The sequence below is a fragment of the Vigna umbellata genome, chromosome 3, assembly GCF_029865625.1.
Source record: "Vigna umbellata cultivar VRB3 chromosome 3, Vumbellata_1.0, whole genome shotgun sequence".
NCBI lineage: Eukaryota > Viridiplantae > Streptophyta > Magnoliopsida > Fabales > Fabaceae > Vigna > Vigna umbellata.
Genome location: NC_142167.1, coordinates 29,944,999 through 29,961,899, shown reverse-complemented (window position 1 = coordinate 29,961,899; position 16,901 = coordinate 29,944,999). Strand labels below are relative to the sequence as shown.

The 16,901-nt window shown below is 37.0% G+C and overlaps 2 protein-coding genes across 2 annotated transcripts; both read left to right on the top strand.

Annotated features, from left to right (window-relative positions):
• Positions 1–9,157: 9,157 nt before the first annotated feature.
• Positions 9,158–11,575, top strand: LOC148202219 (uncharacterized). The gene is made up of 4 exons (XM_088110962.1): positions 9,158–10,140; positions 10,218–10,523; positions 10,619–10,706; positions 10,799–11,575. Exons 1-4 carry the CDS (start codon positions 9,173–9,175, stop codon positions 11,531–11,533), a joined length of 2,097 nt encoding a protein of 698 aa, XP_087967088.1. The 5' UTR covers positions 9,158–9,172; the 3' UTR covers positions 11,534–11,575.
• Positions 11,576–15,823: 4,248 nt separating this feature from the next.
• Positions 15,824–16,561, top strand: LOC148202218 (uncharacterized). The gene is made up of 3 exons (XM_088109561.1): positions 15,824–16,021; positions 16,104–16,212; positions 16,368–16,561. The coding sequence occupies exons 1-3, from the start codon at positions 15,824–15,826 to the stop codon at positions 16,559–16,561; spliced, it is 501 nt and encodes a 166-aa protein (XP_087965687.1).
• Positions 16,562–16,901: the final 340 nt, after the last annotated feature.

The following is a 16,901-nucleotide window of genomic DNA, read 5'->3' as shown; positions in this document are numbered from 1 at the left end:
CGTTTTTACACTCTTTCAAGTTCTTCTCTGCATAAACACTTCCACACCTCTTCTCCTAGGTTTTCCACATCTTTCTACTCTTCCCTCTTTAGAAGATTTCTCTTCCACTCACTTTTATACTAGTGTGTCATCAAAGTTTGGGGTTGGAAGAGAGCATTCTAGTTTGGAAGCATTCTCATATCATCTAGCATCTCCACCCAAGTAAGTAAAATGCATTTTGTTCATTCTAGGGTTCTTGAATTTGAATGTGATTGTCAAAGCATGAATATTTAGGGGTTTTAGTTTCTATGCATGATTTGATGATATATTTGATGTTTGAACCGATTAAACTGCTTGATTATGAACTGGAAAACTGAAAATTGCATTTGGGTGGAGTTAGGACAGTTTAAAAACGAGATTTGCAAAAATCTGCAGATCACCGCTGAGCGGCATTTACCGCTGAGCGGCACTCTGCCAGATTTGCTTTTTCTGGTTTGTTGCGTGTTTGAATGTGGCACTGGTGGCGCTGAGGGGAAATTCTGGCCCTCAGCGATGGTTTAGCTTCAAAAGGAGTTTTGTTTTGTGTTTACTAATGATTAACATCATGTTCTGTGGTTTTGGATTTATGTTTGAATGCAGGAATGGCATCCTCTTCAGGAAAGAGATTGAAAACCATGGCAACCAAGAGAAAGGAAAAGGAACCAGAGCAGCCCCATAATGGCAGGTTCCTCTCTAGGAAACATGAGAAGCACTTTAGGGTGGTTCAGGACAGGAGACTTCTAATGGAGAGAAAGGTTGGAATGATACCTAACTTTGCTCCTCAATTTGGAGAGCAAGTGTTAGGGAATGATTGGGGGAAGCTAGCCACTTATCCATCACCTGCCAACATAGCTGTGGTGAAAGAATTCTACACCAATGCAAAGAAGATTGGTGATTATCCAGCTGAGAATTATTTGGGCTATGTTAGAGGCCATGCTATCAGGTATGATTCTGACTCCATCAATAACTTTCTGGATACTGTGTGGGCTGGTGAGCAATGCCAGTTTGCTCTTAGCATGGAGGAAGGTGCTGACTTTGAGGATGTGGAGAGAGTATTGTGTATACCTGGAGGACACTTCCAAAGGAATAGATCTGGCTCAGTGGTTAACATTAGGAGGACAGATTTGACTCCTCTTGCAAAGTATTGGATGGCGTTTTCTCATGCCAACATTCAGCCATGTTCACATGTGTCAGATATTACTCTCAGCAGGGCACTCTTCATCTACTGTGTTATCAGAAACTTGAATGTTAATATTGGGCAGGTGATAGCTGATGAGATTAGTGTGTGTGCTAACACCTCAAACAACAAAGCACCACTGGGACATCCTTCTTTGATCACTCACCTTTGCAAGCTAGCTGGGGTGGATACTTCTGTTCCACCATTTGAGAGGCCAAGAAAAGCTATAGATGAGGCCTATTACAGACAGTACTGTGGAGGTGAGGAGGCAGCCCAGCCAGTTCCACCACGCCAGGCTCGTAGAGAGAGAAGGCCAGCACAGAGCAGGACTTCTGCTGATACTCATGAGGCAGAACCATTCCAGATGAGGGACATGTATATGTCTCTTATAGGTGCTCAGTTGCAGTCCATCCACAGAGGGCAGGTGGCCACGGCTGAGATGATAATGGGGATGTATGATACCCCCCCAGCACACAGGTGGACTATGGATGAATTCCATAATGTGGTAGCTTGGCCAGAAGAACCATGGCATGGAGGAGCTGAAGCAGCTGAAGCTTCAGCCAGAGATATGGAGGAAGATGAAGCAGAGGAGGAGGATGCATTTGATGAAGATGATGATGAAGAGGAAGAGGAAGATACAGAGAGCTCGGACTGATGAGGAGCTGAGATAGCATTTACTGATGAATGCTATCATATGATTATGCTTTTGTGGTTTAAGTTTTCTAAACTTATTTGTTTTTGTTTTTAGATTAGGGTTTGATGTACTCTATGGAACACCTGGTTTCTTGTGATGGTTTGCTATTAACTGTGATTGTGTGATAAGTAATGCTTGATGATGCTTATTGATTGATTGATGTTGAGATGATGTGCACATTAAAATGCTTATACAGGTGATTCACAAGCTTTGTGAACAAATGCATAATATCATGATTGTGATTGTGAAATTAAGCAGGATGTGCATGTCAAATGTGAATGAGCTTATATGTGAGGTTTTGAGCTCCAGAGTTGTTATTGTTGAATGCTATTACTTTGAAAGCATGAATGACTTTGCCCAGGTTTTCTATGATTGAATCAATTGCTTGTTTTGCATCATATGATCAAAGGCCGTGTTTTTGAAACCCTTTTTATTGGCCAAATTCATAAAGTTAGCCTTCTAAAAGAGAACACGTTGTGTTCTATCCTTTGAACCCTTAGCCTTAAATATACACTGAACACCCTTGATTGAAAATCTTTACCTTGAGTTAAGTAGAAGATCTTGTGTGGTATTGTTAAATGTTCAAGTTTGGGGTTATTGGGGAAACATGAAAAAGGAAAAAGCATTGAGCTAACAGCTAAAAAGTAAGAATATGCAAAGAAAAGAAAAGAAAAAGAAGCAAAGCTCAATGCAAATGCAAAAGCAAAGGCAAAAGAGAGTTGGGAATGAATAAGAAGATTGTGTGTTATGATTCTCTTAACTCAAGGATTTTGTGATCCAGAAAAACCAATTTTCTTGTTAGCCCAGCCACATTATAAGCCATTGAAAAGTCCTTGTGATGATGCATGCTTGTGAATGTATTTGATTGTGGTTAAATGAAAGGCAAAGTTGATTCATGTGACATTGTGATAGTGGAGTGAATGAGTGAAACACTTTACCTCTTATACACTTGTGTGTTGAGTGAAACACTTTACCTAGTGAGGAAATATTCCATAAGCACATGAACATCCATGCTTAATTGATTGATCATTCATGAAAAATAGCATTTGTTGGAATTTAAATGACCTTGTGAACACTAAAGCATGTGCACATTTTGAATTAACTCTTGGTCATAAGTTTGAGTGAAGTTATTACTTATCTTGAAAATAGGATTTTGAATGAGTGAACCATCATATGAATTGGTTGAAGATGGAGTTACATTTTGTTTGCTTGAGGACAAGCAAAGTTCTAAGTTTGGGGTTGTGATAACAGTTGAAAAACTGTTATTTTCATGCTTAAAAGTGATACTAAAAGCAACCTTTAGACTTAGAAACTAGCTTGAAATCATGCATTTTGTTTATATTTTCAGAAATAAGAGAGCTGGACAGGTTTATGCTTGATTTGAGTGTTTTTGTGCAGGTTTTGAGGTGAATTTGGTGAAAGAAGTGAAGAATGAGAGAGAGGACATTAGAAAAGACAAGAAAGAGTGCAAAAAGAGAAGTCGAAGGCACCGCTCAGCGGCAAACTACCGCTGAGCGGCACTCAAGAGGTGGCGTTGGAACCGCTGAGGGGCAAATGGCCGCTGAGGGGAAGAAAGAAGACGCGTAACCACCGCTGAGCGGTAAATGGCGCTGAGCGGCACTTTTCGGGCTTGGGCTTTTGTAATCTTTTGTAACTCTAGATTAGTATATAAGGGCTTGCACGTCCTTTAGTTAGGATCTTTGGCAGAAACGAGGCAAACACTCTCTCTTTCACCCCTTTGAAGGAGGATCTTGGATGCTCAGGCTACCTCTTCACCTTTATTGGGTTTATTCTTTCATACTTTCATTGTTATTCATCTAGGTTCACCATGAATATGGTGAACTAAACCTTGTATGTTTGTTGGGGAATCAATGTAATCTCTTGAAGCTCTCATATATGGATTTGTTGAATACATCTTTGAATTAAGACATATGCTTTCTTTTCATCATTAGTTAGGGTTTTTCCTCTTTGCTCAATGCTTGCATTGTTTAACTCATTCTAATGCATGATTATTGGTTTTGTTGATACGGACACGTACGGGGAAATCTAGATCCGGGGAATTTCTCCCAATATTTTACTGACAACATTATATTGGTTGCCTTAAGCTCCTGCACTCATGAACTAATCATTAGGAATGCTAGGAATTGTATGAACTATTTGATTAGGGAGAAGCCATCTAGAATGGTACATTAGAGAGTGGCATTAACAATGATGATTTGAAAGAGGAATTCCTAAAATATATGAGAGTGGATGAGATGAAATTGACCCCCAACAACATATTCATTCATTTAATCCATTGAAAGTGTTTATCTTATGTCTTTGCCATTGATCAATTCATGCATACATGTTTATTTTCGTCTTGCATATTAAAATTTCAATCATTGTTTTCTTAAGTCTTAGCTAATCAAGAAATCACATAACTAAACTAGGCCGTGAGTCCTTTGGGAAGAACGATACTTGGTCTTACCAAGTTTTATTACTTGAACGATTCGGTCATACTTGCCGATTGTGAAACAAGTTTGTGACATCATATTTTGGTGCTTACAAATTTGTCCATCAAGTAGATATTAGGATATACTAAGTTTTAAGTTTATGTTTCTAAGTTGTTTTATGCTTTTCTACGTTACTATAAATTGAACATGTACATTGCATTGATTTATGCTTGAAACTTGATTTATGATTACATTTTGGATTGATTTATGCTTCTAAGAATTTGATTTATGATTCCATTCAATATATTTTATGTTTTAATATGAATTTCATTTAAAATATACGTTTCTGTAATATTCTGGACTGTTCTGGTTATAAAAAGATATGCAGGTCTGTTTCTGTGATTGGGAATGTTGCAGAAACAGACACCACTTTAAAAAAAAAGTACTTATATGCCTCGGTTCTGGTAAAAACCGAGGTCAAAAGCCTACTTACTGCCTCGGTTATGGTCAAACCCGAAGCAGAATGTGTAGCGGAGGAGAAAAAAAAAACAAAAAATGAATCTACTGCCTCGGTTGTAGCATGAACCGAGGCCGTAGAGTGCAACTTTATGCCTCGGTTACGAAGAACCGACGCCTAATGTGCTACAAAAAAAATAAATTAAAAAACGTTAAATGTTTATGCCTCGGTTAGAAATGAACCGAGGCAGTAGGGGGTGAGTTTATGCCTCGGTTCGCAACCGAGACCAAAAGTGTTAGACTTTTTACCTCGGCTGAATATGCCTCGGTTCAGAAACCGGTGCCTATACACAAAAATAACCGCTGTCGTTTTCCCTGACTGTACTAGTGATAATTGAGTTTCAGATTCACGTACCCTCGTTAATCACTGTTCGTTTCAAATGAGATTAAAAAACTAACTAAAGCAAAAGCATATCACTAATGGTGGCCCCAACATCAACCGCCCTGGCTTAATCAACGGTGTTGATTGGGTTTATCACAACGAATTCTCACACACCTGTTCCTTCCTAGCCATCACAAATTTATGAACATCATGCCATCACAGAGACACAATATAAAATCATTGATATATAATATCATACATAATCATTTCATAAACGTAACATTATGTAAAAAAAAATGTCTTTTTCTTTCACCTGTTGTTTTGAGATCTATTGAGTTTCGGGCTTGATTTTTTTTTCCCTCCATGGCCATCGATGTTATCTCATTAGTAGAAACTATTTTAGACCAATTTACTTCTTGTACAATACAACAAGAAGTCACATACTCAGACCTTCCTCTCTCTTTCTGTCTCTTTCCATTGCACCTTCCATTCTTCTTTTCTCTGTCATTTCTGAGATTCCTTTACTGGTTTTTTCTCTTGTACATATTTCTAGCTACAACACCCAGATATCAATTTCTGTAATTCTGTGTGTTTTGTGATGTTTATGTGAGTTTTTTTAAGGACAGTAAAACATAAACTCTTCTGGGTGTATTGGCTTCTGCTGCCTTTGTACATATTTTCTGTGTGTTCTGAGTTTTTCTACATATTTTCCCCTTTACTTGAGGAAAAGTTTGAGACTTGGGAAAGCAAGGGCCTTGCTATCACTGTGGAGTTACAAGTGAGTTCTTGTCTCTCCAATATGAAATCTTTTGTTTGCAGTTTTTCCTGAGAGTTATTGGTTTTTTGAAATTTGTCTCTTTGAATTTGAAGTTTGTCTTGGAACCGATGGCATGGATTGTGATTTTGATAAGAAATTGAGATGCGTGGAAGGGAAAAGTTCTGCCCAATTTAAACAAATGGGATAATTTAGTTTAATGTTCTTTATTTGGATGTATTAGAATTCAACCATATAAACATTCCTGTTGCCCAGAATATTTGGAAATGGAAGTTCTGGAAAATTCAATTATATTAACTTCCTCTATTGATGTGTTTTGTGTCTCATTCAGTGGGTCTTTGCGTTCCTTGACTATGTCTGAAGTGTCTGCAAATGTAATTCATGCAAATTTAATCTCGGAATGGATTGAATATTACAACGAACCTTTTTCTGTTTTAGGCACATTTTAGGCTCACACTTTAGGCTACCCAGACTAGCTAGAATTAGGAATTTTATTGTGCTTTAGTTTTTTGATATATTTTTTTTAATGTTAGATTGATGTTGGTATCATGTTTATACAGTTTGAAGTCATTTTACAGAATTTGACTGATTAAGTTATTTTCTTTGTTCACATGCATGTATAGAATTAGGCATTTCTTATTTATTACACATTCTATCCAATTCTGCATTTTAGCATCTAATTAGCATCATATTAAGCATTAAATAATCATAAAACCATCCAAATATAACCTTCAATATATCAGAATTAAACTTAGGAGAAAACCCATTTGATGTTAACACTAGTTTTGACTAGTTTGGTCTGAAATTTGGTATGACCACTGATTTTAAGTTTCTCTTATTCCAGTACTGTTTTGAGCATTTTATTATCTTTCTTTAATGATGTTTGAACCCCCAATTATCCAATTCCATGCATTTTACATGTTTTGACTCATTAAGCACATTTTAGCGTACCTAGAATTAAGAATTCTATTTTGTATCAATTTTTTTTATATATTCTTTGTTTTAGACTTTGATTAGGATCATGTATTTAGGCATTACTAAACTTTTAGACCCAAAATTCCAAACATATACATTACTACCTTGTTGTTCTTAATTTAAATTTCTAATCTGCACATTCAAATTTTGAATTGGTGTTTACTATACTTTTCTGAGCTTTCATTTTTCATATTTTAGTGTATTCAAACTTGTTCACAACATTCACAGTTCAAGAAATCCAGTTCTCAAGTTCATTCCTACTGGTAAATATATGTGAATAATAAGTTTTTATATGATATTTTATTATTTATGAATGATATTATATGAAATTGACTGCCCCTCTATTACTTTATTATAAATTGGTATGTGATGTTGTTTCTTTTGTAGTTGCACTCGGTACCTGCAATCCAGTATAGAACAAGCTTATTTTGACAATCAACCAAAGCTCCTAGTAAGACCCAAACCTTCAAATAATTATAGTTTTGCAAATGTATGCTTATGCAACTGTATGTAACATATTATGAGGGTTATTACATTCTTTAAATGTTGATTTTTTAATTAAAATTATTTAGCTAAACAATTAAACACATCAACCAATATCTACCCTAATTTCATTTTTCTTTAACTGTGCTTGGTTGTAGTGAAAGTTTTAGGTCAACTTTGTAGGTTGGCCAATATCCTTCTATATTGAAAGCTTAAAACAATATTTTACGTAGTGATTAATATAAAACAATAATATTGTACATAGTGATTTACATGTACAAAACAAGTAGTAAGATAGAGACATGTTGAAAAACATTCTAAGATAGCGAGAAGAGGACCTAAATTAATTTAGGTTTTTGTTTAGGAAGCCATTTGATAGGGCATGTGTCCTAATATGGAGACGTGTATTAACCATTGGGTAATTTTTTTGTAATCGATTTATGTACAGAACATGGATGATGGTCAACCAAATCGTTCATGGATGTACGATAGGTGTCATAGAGGTGCTTTGAAAGAGTCTTTTGTATTGGGTGTTGAAGAGTTTATAAGTAAAGCTTGTGAACAAGAACGTTATCGTAGAGACGGGGGTCTTCGATGTCCATGTTTAAAGTGCGATTGTACAAAGATTCTGCACGAAAGAGTTGTGAAGGTTCACCTTTACAAGAACGGTTTCAAGCCTAATTATTTCATTTGGGAGGATCATGGGGAAAGAATGCTAGAAGATGATGTACAGAATCATGAAAGTTGGATGGCTGTAGAGACGGAACGTCGTCAAATTAACCAATTTCAAACAATAGAAGACATGGTGCATGATGCTCTTAGGCAAAATGAGTCATGTCAAGCATCTACTTCTAATAACATTGAAGAGGCTCCGAATGAAGAAACACAAAGTTTTTTTAATTCTTTGTTGGATGCAAACCAACCGTTGTATGAAGGAGCATCAGACTCGAAATTATCAATGTGTGTCAGACTATTAGCTTGCAAGTCAAATTGGAATATTCCTAACCAATGCATAGATTTTATTGCAAAAATGGTTATGGATGCAACACCCATCAAATCAGGTTTGCCTAAAACATACTACGATGCAAAAAAGTGTGTATCAAAGTTGGGATTACAATCGCAGAGGATTGATTGTTGCGTGGATGGTTGCATGCTCTTCTATGATAATGAATATGGTAAGAATGATGGCGCGTTGCTTGAATGCAAATTTTGTTGAAAGCCAAGATATCAACCACGTAACATGGGAGCAACTACTACAAAGCAAGTTCCTATGAAATCAATGTTCTATTTGCCATTAATTCCTAGACTACAAAGAATATATGCCTCAACACAAACTGCAGGACAAATGACTTGGCACTATCAGAACATGTCGACGAATGGTGTATTGCGTCATCCATGCGATGGAGAGGCTTGGAAGCACTTTGATAGAGTATATCCTGACTTTGGTACCGAGCCACACAATGTACGACTCGGGTTATGCTCTGACGGTTTTAACCCATATGTACAGGCATCAAATATACCATATTCATGTTGGCCAGTTATTGTCACCCCTTATAATCTTCCTCCAGAAATGTGCATGTCTAAACCTTACATGTTCTTGACATGTCTTATTCCCGGGCCATTCAATCCAAAGGTTGGCATAGATGTGTACTTAGAGCCCTTGATAGACGAATTGAAGAAGCTGTGGACGGGTGTCATAACATATGATATTTCAAGGAAACAGAACTTTATTTTGAGGGCCATGCTGATGTGGACAATTAATGATTTTCCTGCTTATGGTATGTTGTCCGGCTGGAGCACTCATGGTAAACTGGCATGCCCACATTGTATGGAACATACAAAGGCTTTTAGATTATATCATGGGGCAAAAAATTCGTGGTTTGACTCCCATCGGAGGTTTTTACCGAATGACCATGCCTTTAGGAGGAATAGGAATGCTTTCAAGAAGGGGGAAGTGGAGATGGATGACGCACCACCATATCTTACGGGAGCAGAAGTTTGGAATAGAATCAATGGTTATCCTAAAATAACTGAAAATGGTGCACCGAGAATTGATGGATACGGTGAGTGGCATAATTGGACAAAAAAAAGCATCTTTTGGGATCTACCCTATTGGAAGGATAATTTGTTAAGGCATAATCTTGATTTCATGCACATTGAAAAAAATTTCTTTGACAACATCTTTAATACTGTGATGAATGTTGTGGGGAAGACAAAAGACAATGAGAAGGCCCGAATGGATATAGCTTTGTACTGTAGACGAAAAGATTTGGAGCTAAAAAGGCATACCAATGGAAACATGTATAAGCCAAAAGCAAATTATACACTTTCAGCAGATCAAACAAAAGAAGTCTGTCATTGGGTAAAAGCTCTTAGGATGCTTGATGGATATTCTTCTAACTTGTCAAGGTGTGTTGATGTGAATAGGGGAAAGCTCATTGGGATGAAAAGCCATGACTGCCATGTGTTTATGGAATGCTTACTTCCTATTGCGTTTAGTTCTTTACCGTCTCATGTTCTCAATCCCATTACAGAGATAAGTCATTTCTTTAGAGATTTGTGTTCTACTACATTGAACAAGGATGACCTAGCGAAGATGGAAGAAAACATTCCTCTCATTCTGTGCAAGATGGAGAGAATATTTCCTCCTTCATTCTTTGATTCTATGGAACATCTCCCTATCCATCTTCCATATGAGGCACGACTTGGTGGACCAGTCCACTATAGGTGGATGTACCCATTTGAAAGGTGACAATATGACATCTTATCGTTCAATTTACTAGGCATAATTCAAAAATCCTAACATATCAGTTTCAAATTTGTAGGTTCATGGGATATGCTAAACGTTCAGTAAAGAATAAAGCTAGGGTTGAAGGATCTATTTGTGCATCATACTTGCACAGAGAAACAACTCATTTTTGTTCCCACTATTTCAAACACTTCATGTTAACACCACAAAGCAGTAGAAATGAAGTAGACATTCAAATAGAAAGCCTAACGACAACATTATCAGTGTTTGACCAACCTAGCCGTCATTCTGGGAGGGAATCAACACATTGGCTAAGTGATGAAGAATTGAGATCAGCTCATGTTCATGTATTGATCAATTGCAATGAAGTTGAACCTTACCTTCAATAAGCCTCCAAAATCAATTATATTTCCCATCGGAGGTTTTTTCATTTGATTACATGCATTGTCTTTGATCTAATCTCGTCATACATGTCAACAGGTCATTCTTACATACCTATCAACTATCTGAGTCAAACAGTTCGACATACATACATGCTAATTTCCCATTGTGGTTCAGGCAAAAAGTACGACTTCCTATCATTCTAACACATTCATTTCTTCCTTAATTCTTTAATCATTACATTGTTGAATAGGTTGATATCCTGAATGGTTGTAGGTTCATAACGATCCTTTAAGTGTGAGGAACCAACATCTTAGAGATTTATCACTTGGTCCTTTAAGGTGTGTAAAGGAATGGCATACATTCTTTGCTAATGGATACAAATTTCATACCCATGCATGGAGTCAGGGCAAGAAGACAATAAATAGTGGGGTTCATGTTAAAGGGCTAACAGAAGGAGGTCAAGATGATTTGTATGGTGTCATTAAACACATTTATGAGTTGGAATACAATTCAACAACCACAGAAAAGAAAATTGTATTATTCTATTGTGATTGGTTTGATCCATCGAGAGTAGGTACAAGGGTGGATTCAAAGTATGGCATTGTGGATATTCGAATGGATAAAAGATATGTGTTGTTTGATCCTTTTATAATTGCACATAATGTACAACAAGTGTATTATGAACCATATCCTACATCACGCACGGACAAACGAGGTTGGTGTGTTGCGATAAAAACGAAGCCTAGAGGTCGCATTGATTCGAATGATGTAGAAGCCGATGTGCCATACCAAGTGGAGGAAATGTCACATGTTAATGACGTCATTGACGTTGAAGAAGTAGTCCGATTACAAGATGTAGACGCTGGTCTTGAAGAAGTGAACCCTAACAATATTTCATCATTTCAAGGGCAGATAGATGAAGATACAACGGAATCAGAAGAATACAATGCAGAGGAACAGGGTGAAGATGACAATGAAGATGAATTTCATAGTTCTAGCACTGAATAGAGTTAGGGTGTGTTCCTCCTTATTTTTGTTGCATTTATAATGTTGTCCACAATCTTAAGTTCTTATGAATGTAAGTCTTAACATTAAACATTTACTAATAGAGTTTTATTGCAAATACCTCAGTTATAAGGGCCAACTGCTGAACATAATCTTTACCATGAAATAAAGGCTCCCTTCTAATTATCTCCATTAAAATACAACCAACCGACCAAATGTTTGTAAATTGCAAATGGTTGTAAAAACAACTCTTTGGCCGTGAGACACTTATGTGTTGCAAGCAAGGTCAAAACAATTTGCATTCTTCTCCATTCCATAAACTTCCAACTTTTACCATATTTTTCCACTCTTTTTGTAAAAGCAATTGAAAACACATGGTCCACTCTTTTTGCAAAAGCAATTGAAAACCATTAAATGGAAGGCTATCAACGTGCAACTATTACTCCCATCTAGTCATGTACATTCCAAAAGAGTTAAAGAAATTCAATCAGAGGCCGTGGGCCACTCCTTCATTCACATTAGTCTTCATCCAAAATGAAAATGCTCCACAGCTTTTGTGTTCTTCTTCACATGAAAGAATTGGCCACAACTCCACCAAGCTTTGTTTTCTACCTAAACTTGCTGACTTGTTCCACTTAAATAATCCATTTGCTTCTCCAATTTAAATGAAAGATACTTCTCAATTGCTACTGGAAACTAACGTCCATTCCACATTGCCGGGCACTCATGCTTCTCTTCCAACCATTCACTCCTTTCTTCTATGTTCAACCACCATTCTATTCTTACCAAAACTATCTTCTCCTCTTCGTAAGAACTCCTTCTCCTCCTCTCTACTTGTGCTTACTTCCAACAAACAAAATCAAGGTGTATGGTGCCCCTTTCCATCCAGCAAAAATAAATCAACACTTCCAAGGTTTCACACACTTCTCCTCTTCTCTTTACCGTGAACTACTTTCTCCAACTAAACAACTTTCTTTCTTTTTTTTTGCGTTAGGTTACGGAAGTCTCTTAAAAGGGAGGGCTACTCTACTTCTAAAACAAAATAATTGAACTTGCCCTATGGTTCTTCACACACAAAACCGTGTACCTCTTTCCAACAAATTTCAGAATGCTAGAAAAGATTGTATAAATGTGCAGAAAACCAAATGAAATAGATGCAATCATGATTCAACAAGAGGAATAATCAACATCCAATTCATTCATCATCAGAAATATTGTACAGTTCTCTTGAATTAAAATACTCAAAGTTAAAGGAACAAACAAGTGGTAGCTGCTGCCTCTTGGCTGTGTGCTTCCTTCCCAAACATAACATCAGTTTGCTTCCTTCTTCCAGCTCTCTGAATGTGGTATTTTTCTACTTAGGATCATCTCTAAATTTTCTTCTGTCAAGCCTCTCCCCCCTGCACCATTTCTTCTTTCATTCTCCAGCCATGTTCTCTACACTCTTGCGTTTTTCTCTCATAGAAGAAGATGAAAAGATGGAACACTCAGAACTGTTGAGAGCCCAATAATTCCGAGAGGAGAGACTCTCTTCTTCTGGCCGTGTGTTGTCTCCTTATTGTCCTCTGCATCCTCTCCCAAGAAAAACATTCTCTCCTTCTCCCTAGAATCCATGGACTGAGAGATGTTCTTCAGCAAGCATGCAACCCCCCTTCCAATCAACAAATGGCAGCTGGACTTCCAAATTCTTCTTGGACCAAACCAATGCTTCTTGTGTTTGCTGCTGGCCGTGTGATGTTGTGCTTCTCCAAATTCTGAATTTGCTCTCTCTCTTCCTAAAACGTTCCAGCCAAGAGTAAGTGTGCCCCCTTTTTTTTTACCTTTTGTTGACTTGCCAATGTTGCAAACCGTATGGAATGTGGCCAGCTGGAAACTCCTTAATTTTGTTGAGCTTTGCCAAGTCATCCTTTCAACAAAAAACCGTGAGAAGCTCTTGTAATGGTGGCCCCCTTTTTCTACTTTGTTGTCTCCCATTAAGAGAAACAAGCCTCCCATTTTGTGTGAAATTGCCGTGAGTGTTGGTTGTTCACGTGGCCCCCTCTTTCATTTTTTCATTTCAATTCTATGTGCTTTGGTGTTTGCCAAGAAAACCGAGAGTTGCCTTCCAATGTGGTCCTAGGCCGTGTGGTGTATGTTGTCAAGCCAATTTTGCTTCTACAAATTCAAGAAAAAATATTTCATCACAGATCAACAAACAGATTAAATCACTGTAGTGCGGCTTCTTTCAAACACAGTGTGTGAATGTTTTTCCAAATGTCCCAATTTATATTTCCAAAATTTTCCGTGCAATTACTAATGCAAATAATTAGCTCAGATAATTAAAATTAATTAAAATAAGAATTTCCGATCGAATTAAACACAATTAGTAAATACGGAAAAATATCGGACAATTAAGCATAGTTCCCTGATTAATTTTAGAACAATAAGCTAAGTGAAGTGAACAAAATATTGACTCATCAATCCTAACATAATTTGTTTCAAGGAAAAAACATCAGAAGCTCTGATGCTGGTTACTGAATTATTCGAGGTTCTCGGACAACAATAGATGACATCGTAAACAGAAGTAGCACTAAATGACCAATTTAACAGTTCCATTTTCTAATTACCATTCTTGATCATTTTTCTATTAATAACAACTTTCTAATATCATGTTAGTAGTTAGAATTCTTTTTTATTTGTCTTAGATCCTTCACGTGGAGAAGTCAACTCAGTTTCCAACTAATCCAAAATAAAGCCAGTGGACTCACAAGCTATACTAGCACTTACTCTCTTTACAACACTTAGTCACCCGCAAAAGTTCATTTAAGAAAAACAATCTTGTTATCTTACCACTTGGATTAAGTTATATACTTCTCCATTTTCTTTGAGAAATAAATTTAACTATCATGGCAGCAAAAATAATCAATTGGGTAACCTCAAATGTAATAAAAACCCAAGACTTGAGTTTCAGTGTTTAGCATTTGAGTTAATCCAAAGTATTAGTTTCCTGTCAATTGCCAAAGATGTCTATTAGTTACTTGTCAATCTGAACTTAGAGATTCTAAGTTGAATTTGAATTTGGCTGGTTATTCGGATATGTCTCTTTTTGGTGGTTGAGAATATTAATCGTACATAAATAAATCTCACATAACTAATTCTAAATCTTGCTGAAAAATTCTTGGCAAATACTTTACCTGCGAAAACTACTGTGAAAAACTATTCACGTGATTCCATATGTTCTACCAAGTTCCACACATCACAATCACAATATTATATTATCTTGCTGAAAAATTCTTGGCAAATACCTTTATCACAATCACAATATTATATTATCTCACAAGTTGGTTACAGAATAGAGTTTTATTGCATTTATCTCTGATTGTACTATTTCTAAATTTTCTTTTCTTCTATTGTATAAAAATATATATTATGTTCAAGAATATGGCATCAGGTCCTTCTGGCCCTCCTATTCCACCTTCAGGAAATTCTGATAAGGGCAAGGGGAAGAAATCTTACGTAGTGAAGTTGATGACACGTTTCAATAATGAAATTGGTTCAACCAGTCAACCAACTACACCTACCTCTACCTCTACTGGTAGATCTGTTCCACCTCCATTAGTTGTTCCTGCCTTCACTCCCACTCCACATCAAGTTCCTACATCTTCACCTACCTCTATTGGTACATCTCTTCCACCTCCAATACAAGTGCCTGGCTTGACACCCACTCCATACCAAGTGCCTCCTTATCTTCAGGCTTCACTCTCTCCCAATGTTGGTTCTAACCCATCAACTCCCAGAAATATTGCAGCATCACCTGGTATAGAGGATGCAGATCCACATTCTAGTTCAGCCGCCAATAACATGGAAGAATGTTCCAATAGTCGTCCAATGATTACACCCGTTGGAGGAGGGTAAGAAAAAAAATAACTCAATTAATATATACACAATTCATTGTTGTATTATTGTAATGTTTGAGTTTAATTTTGTTTTAGGTTTTATCCTACAAAAACTGCATCCAAGGCAATCACAGCCACCATCAAGGAACAGTTTGATGAGCCATGGCTAACATGGGGTGCAATCCCTAAGTCAACCAGAGATGTCTTCTTCGAACGTTTTAAGGTAAACACTTTTCATTCCTAATCCTGTTACAAGTCAATAGTTGGTGTCGTGCATTTAATTTATACTTTGAACTTGTTTACTTATTCAAACCTATTATTTCTAATATAACAACAGAGAAGGGTTTCATGGAAGCCTGAAGATGAGGAAAAGGTAAAAAAAAATTATCACACCAAGGCATCTCATAGACTCTCAGAGATGTATAAAAAAGCTAGAACTCTAGGAAAAAGACCTGATTGGCTGGGGGACGATACTTGGAATGCTCTTTTGGAAAAGTGGAACATGCCACTTTATAGACAAAAGTGTGAAACGACAAAGAAGAATCGGACATCTGAAAAGGGTGGTTGTTTGCACACTGGAGGATCTATAAGCGTGCATGAGCATGCTATTCGTTTGGTATATAACTTGTACAATTTTTTTCTTATATTTGTAATCATAAACTTTACAAATATTTATTAACAACTCCTTTTGTTTGCAGTCACAAGAGCTTGGTCGGTCTGTGCATGCTGATGAAATATTTCAGCAGACACATATTCGTCAATCAACAGGAGAATTTGTGGACGAAAGGTCTAGGCGGACCCATGTAAGTTTGTACTAACTCTATCACATTATAAATTTTCGTTTTTTAAACCTCATGTGTAATGATAATATTTATTCATTTAACAGGAACAATTTGTTGCAAAATTTTCTCAAATTAGATCTGAGACTGCATCTGTTGGTGTCTAAACATCTTCTCCTCTAGACCCTACGGAGGAGGAAAGATTGAGAAACCGATGTTGGTTAGAGGCTGCTGGTGGAAAATACAAGGGACGCGTATATGGCATTGGAAATGTCACTTCCCAAGATGACTGTGTTGATAGTTACATCCAACAGACACAGGCATCTTCTACTGCTCAACCTCAAAATTCAGAAGAAATTCTTAACCTGAAATCGTAGTTACAACAATATGGTCAGCAGCTTGAAAAGTTTGAAGGCTTTATTAGCGTTCTCCTGCCATTCCTTCCGCCTTCAGCAGCCGCGTCTGATGGAACCCTCTCCTAGCATTAAGCACGCAAGAAGAAGCTTCGAAACAGATGCACAGCGGAATGAGATTTGGTGCAGTGAAATGGATGCACAGAAAAGTGTTTGATGAAAGTTTGGATGAAGATGTGGTGTGTGTATGATGCCTCCAAGCTCAAAAGGCCTTCCTACTAAGGAAGGAAGCTAGAGGGGAGTATCTGAATTCGAAATTCAGAGGTGACTAAGGGATATAAGAGGCTAAGCAAACAATTCTGCA

Excerpts from the sequence above, each read along its gene's own strand:
- LOC148202218 (XM_088109561.1), top strand. The coding sequence starts at position 15,824 with ATGTATAAAAAAGCTAGAACTCTAGGAAAAAGACCTGATTGGCTGGGG. Across the intron at positions 16,022-16,103 it reads ATGAGCATGCTATTCGTTTG|TCACAAGAGCTTGGTCGGTC; the intron begins GTATATAACTTG and ends TTTTGTTTGCAG. Across the intron at positions 16,213-16,367 it reads GTCTAGGCGGACCCATGTAA|ACCCTACGGAGGAGGAAAGA; the intron begins GTTTGTACTAAC and ends CTTCTCCTCTAG.
- LOC148202219 (XM_088110962.1), top strand. The coding sequence starts at position 9,173 with ATGTTGTCCGGCTGGAGCACTCATGGTAAACTGGCATGCCCACATTGT. Across the intron at positions 10,141-10,217 it reads TGGATGTACCCATTTGAAAG|GTTCATGGGATATGCTAAAC; the intron begins GTGACAATATGA and ends TCAAATTTGTAG. Across the intron at positions 10,707-10,798 it reads CATTGTGGTTCAGGCAAAAA|GTTCATAACGATCCTTTAAG; the intron begins GTACGACTTCCT and ends GAATGGTTGTAG.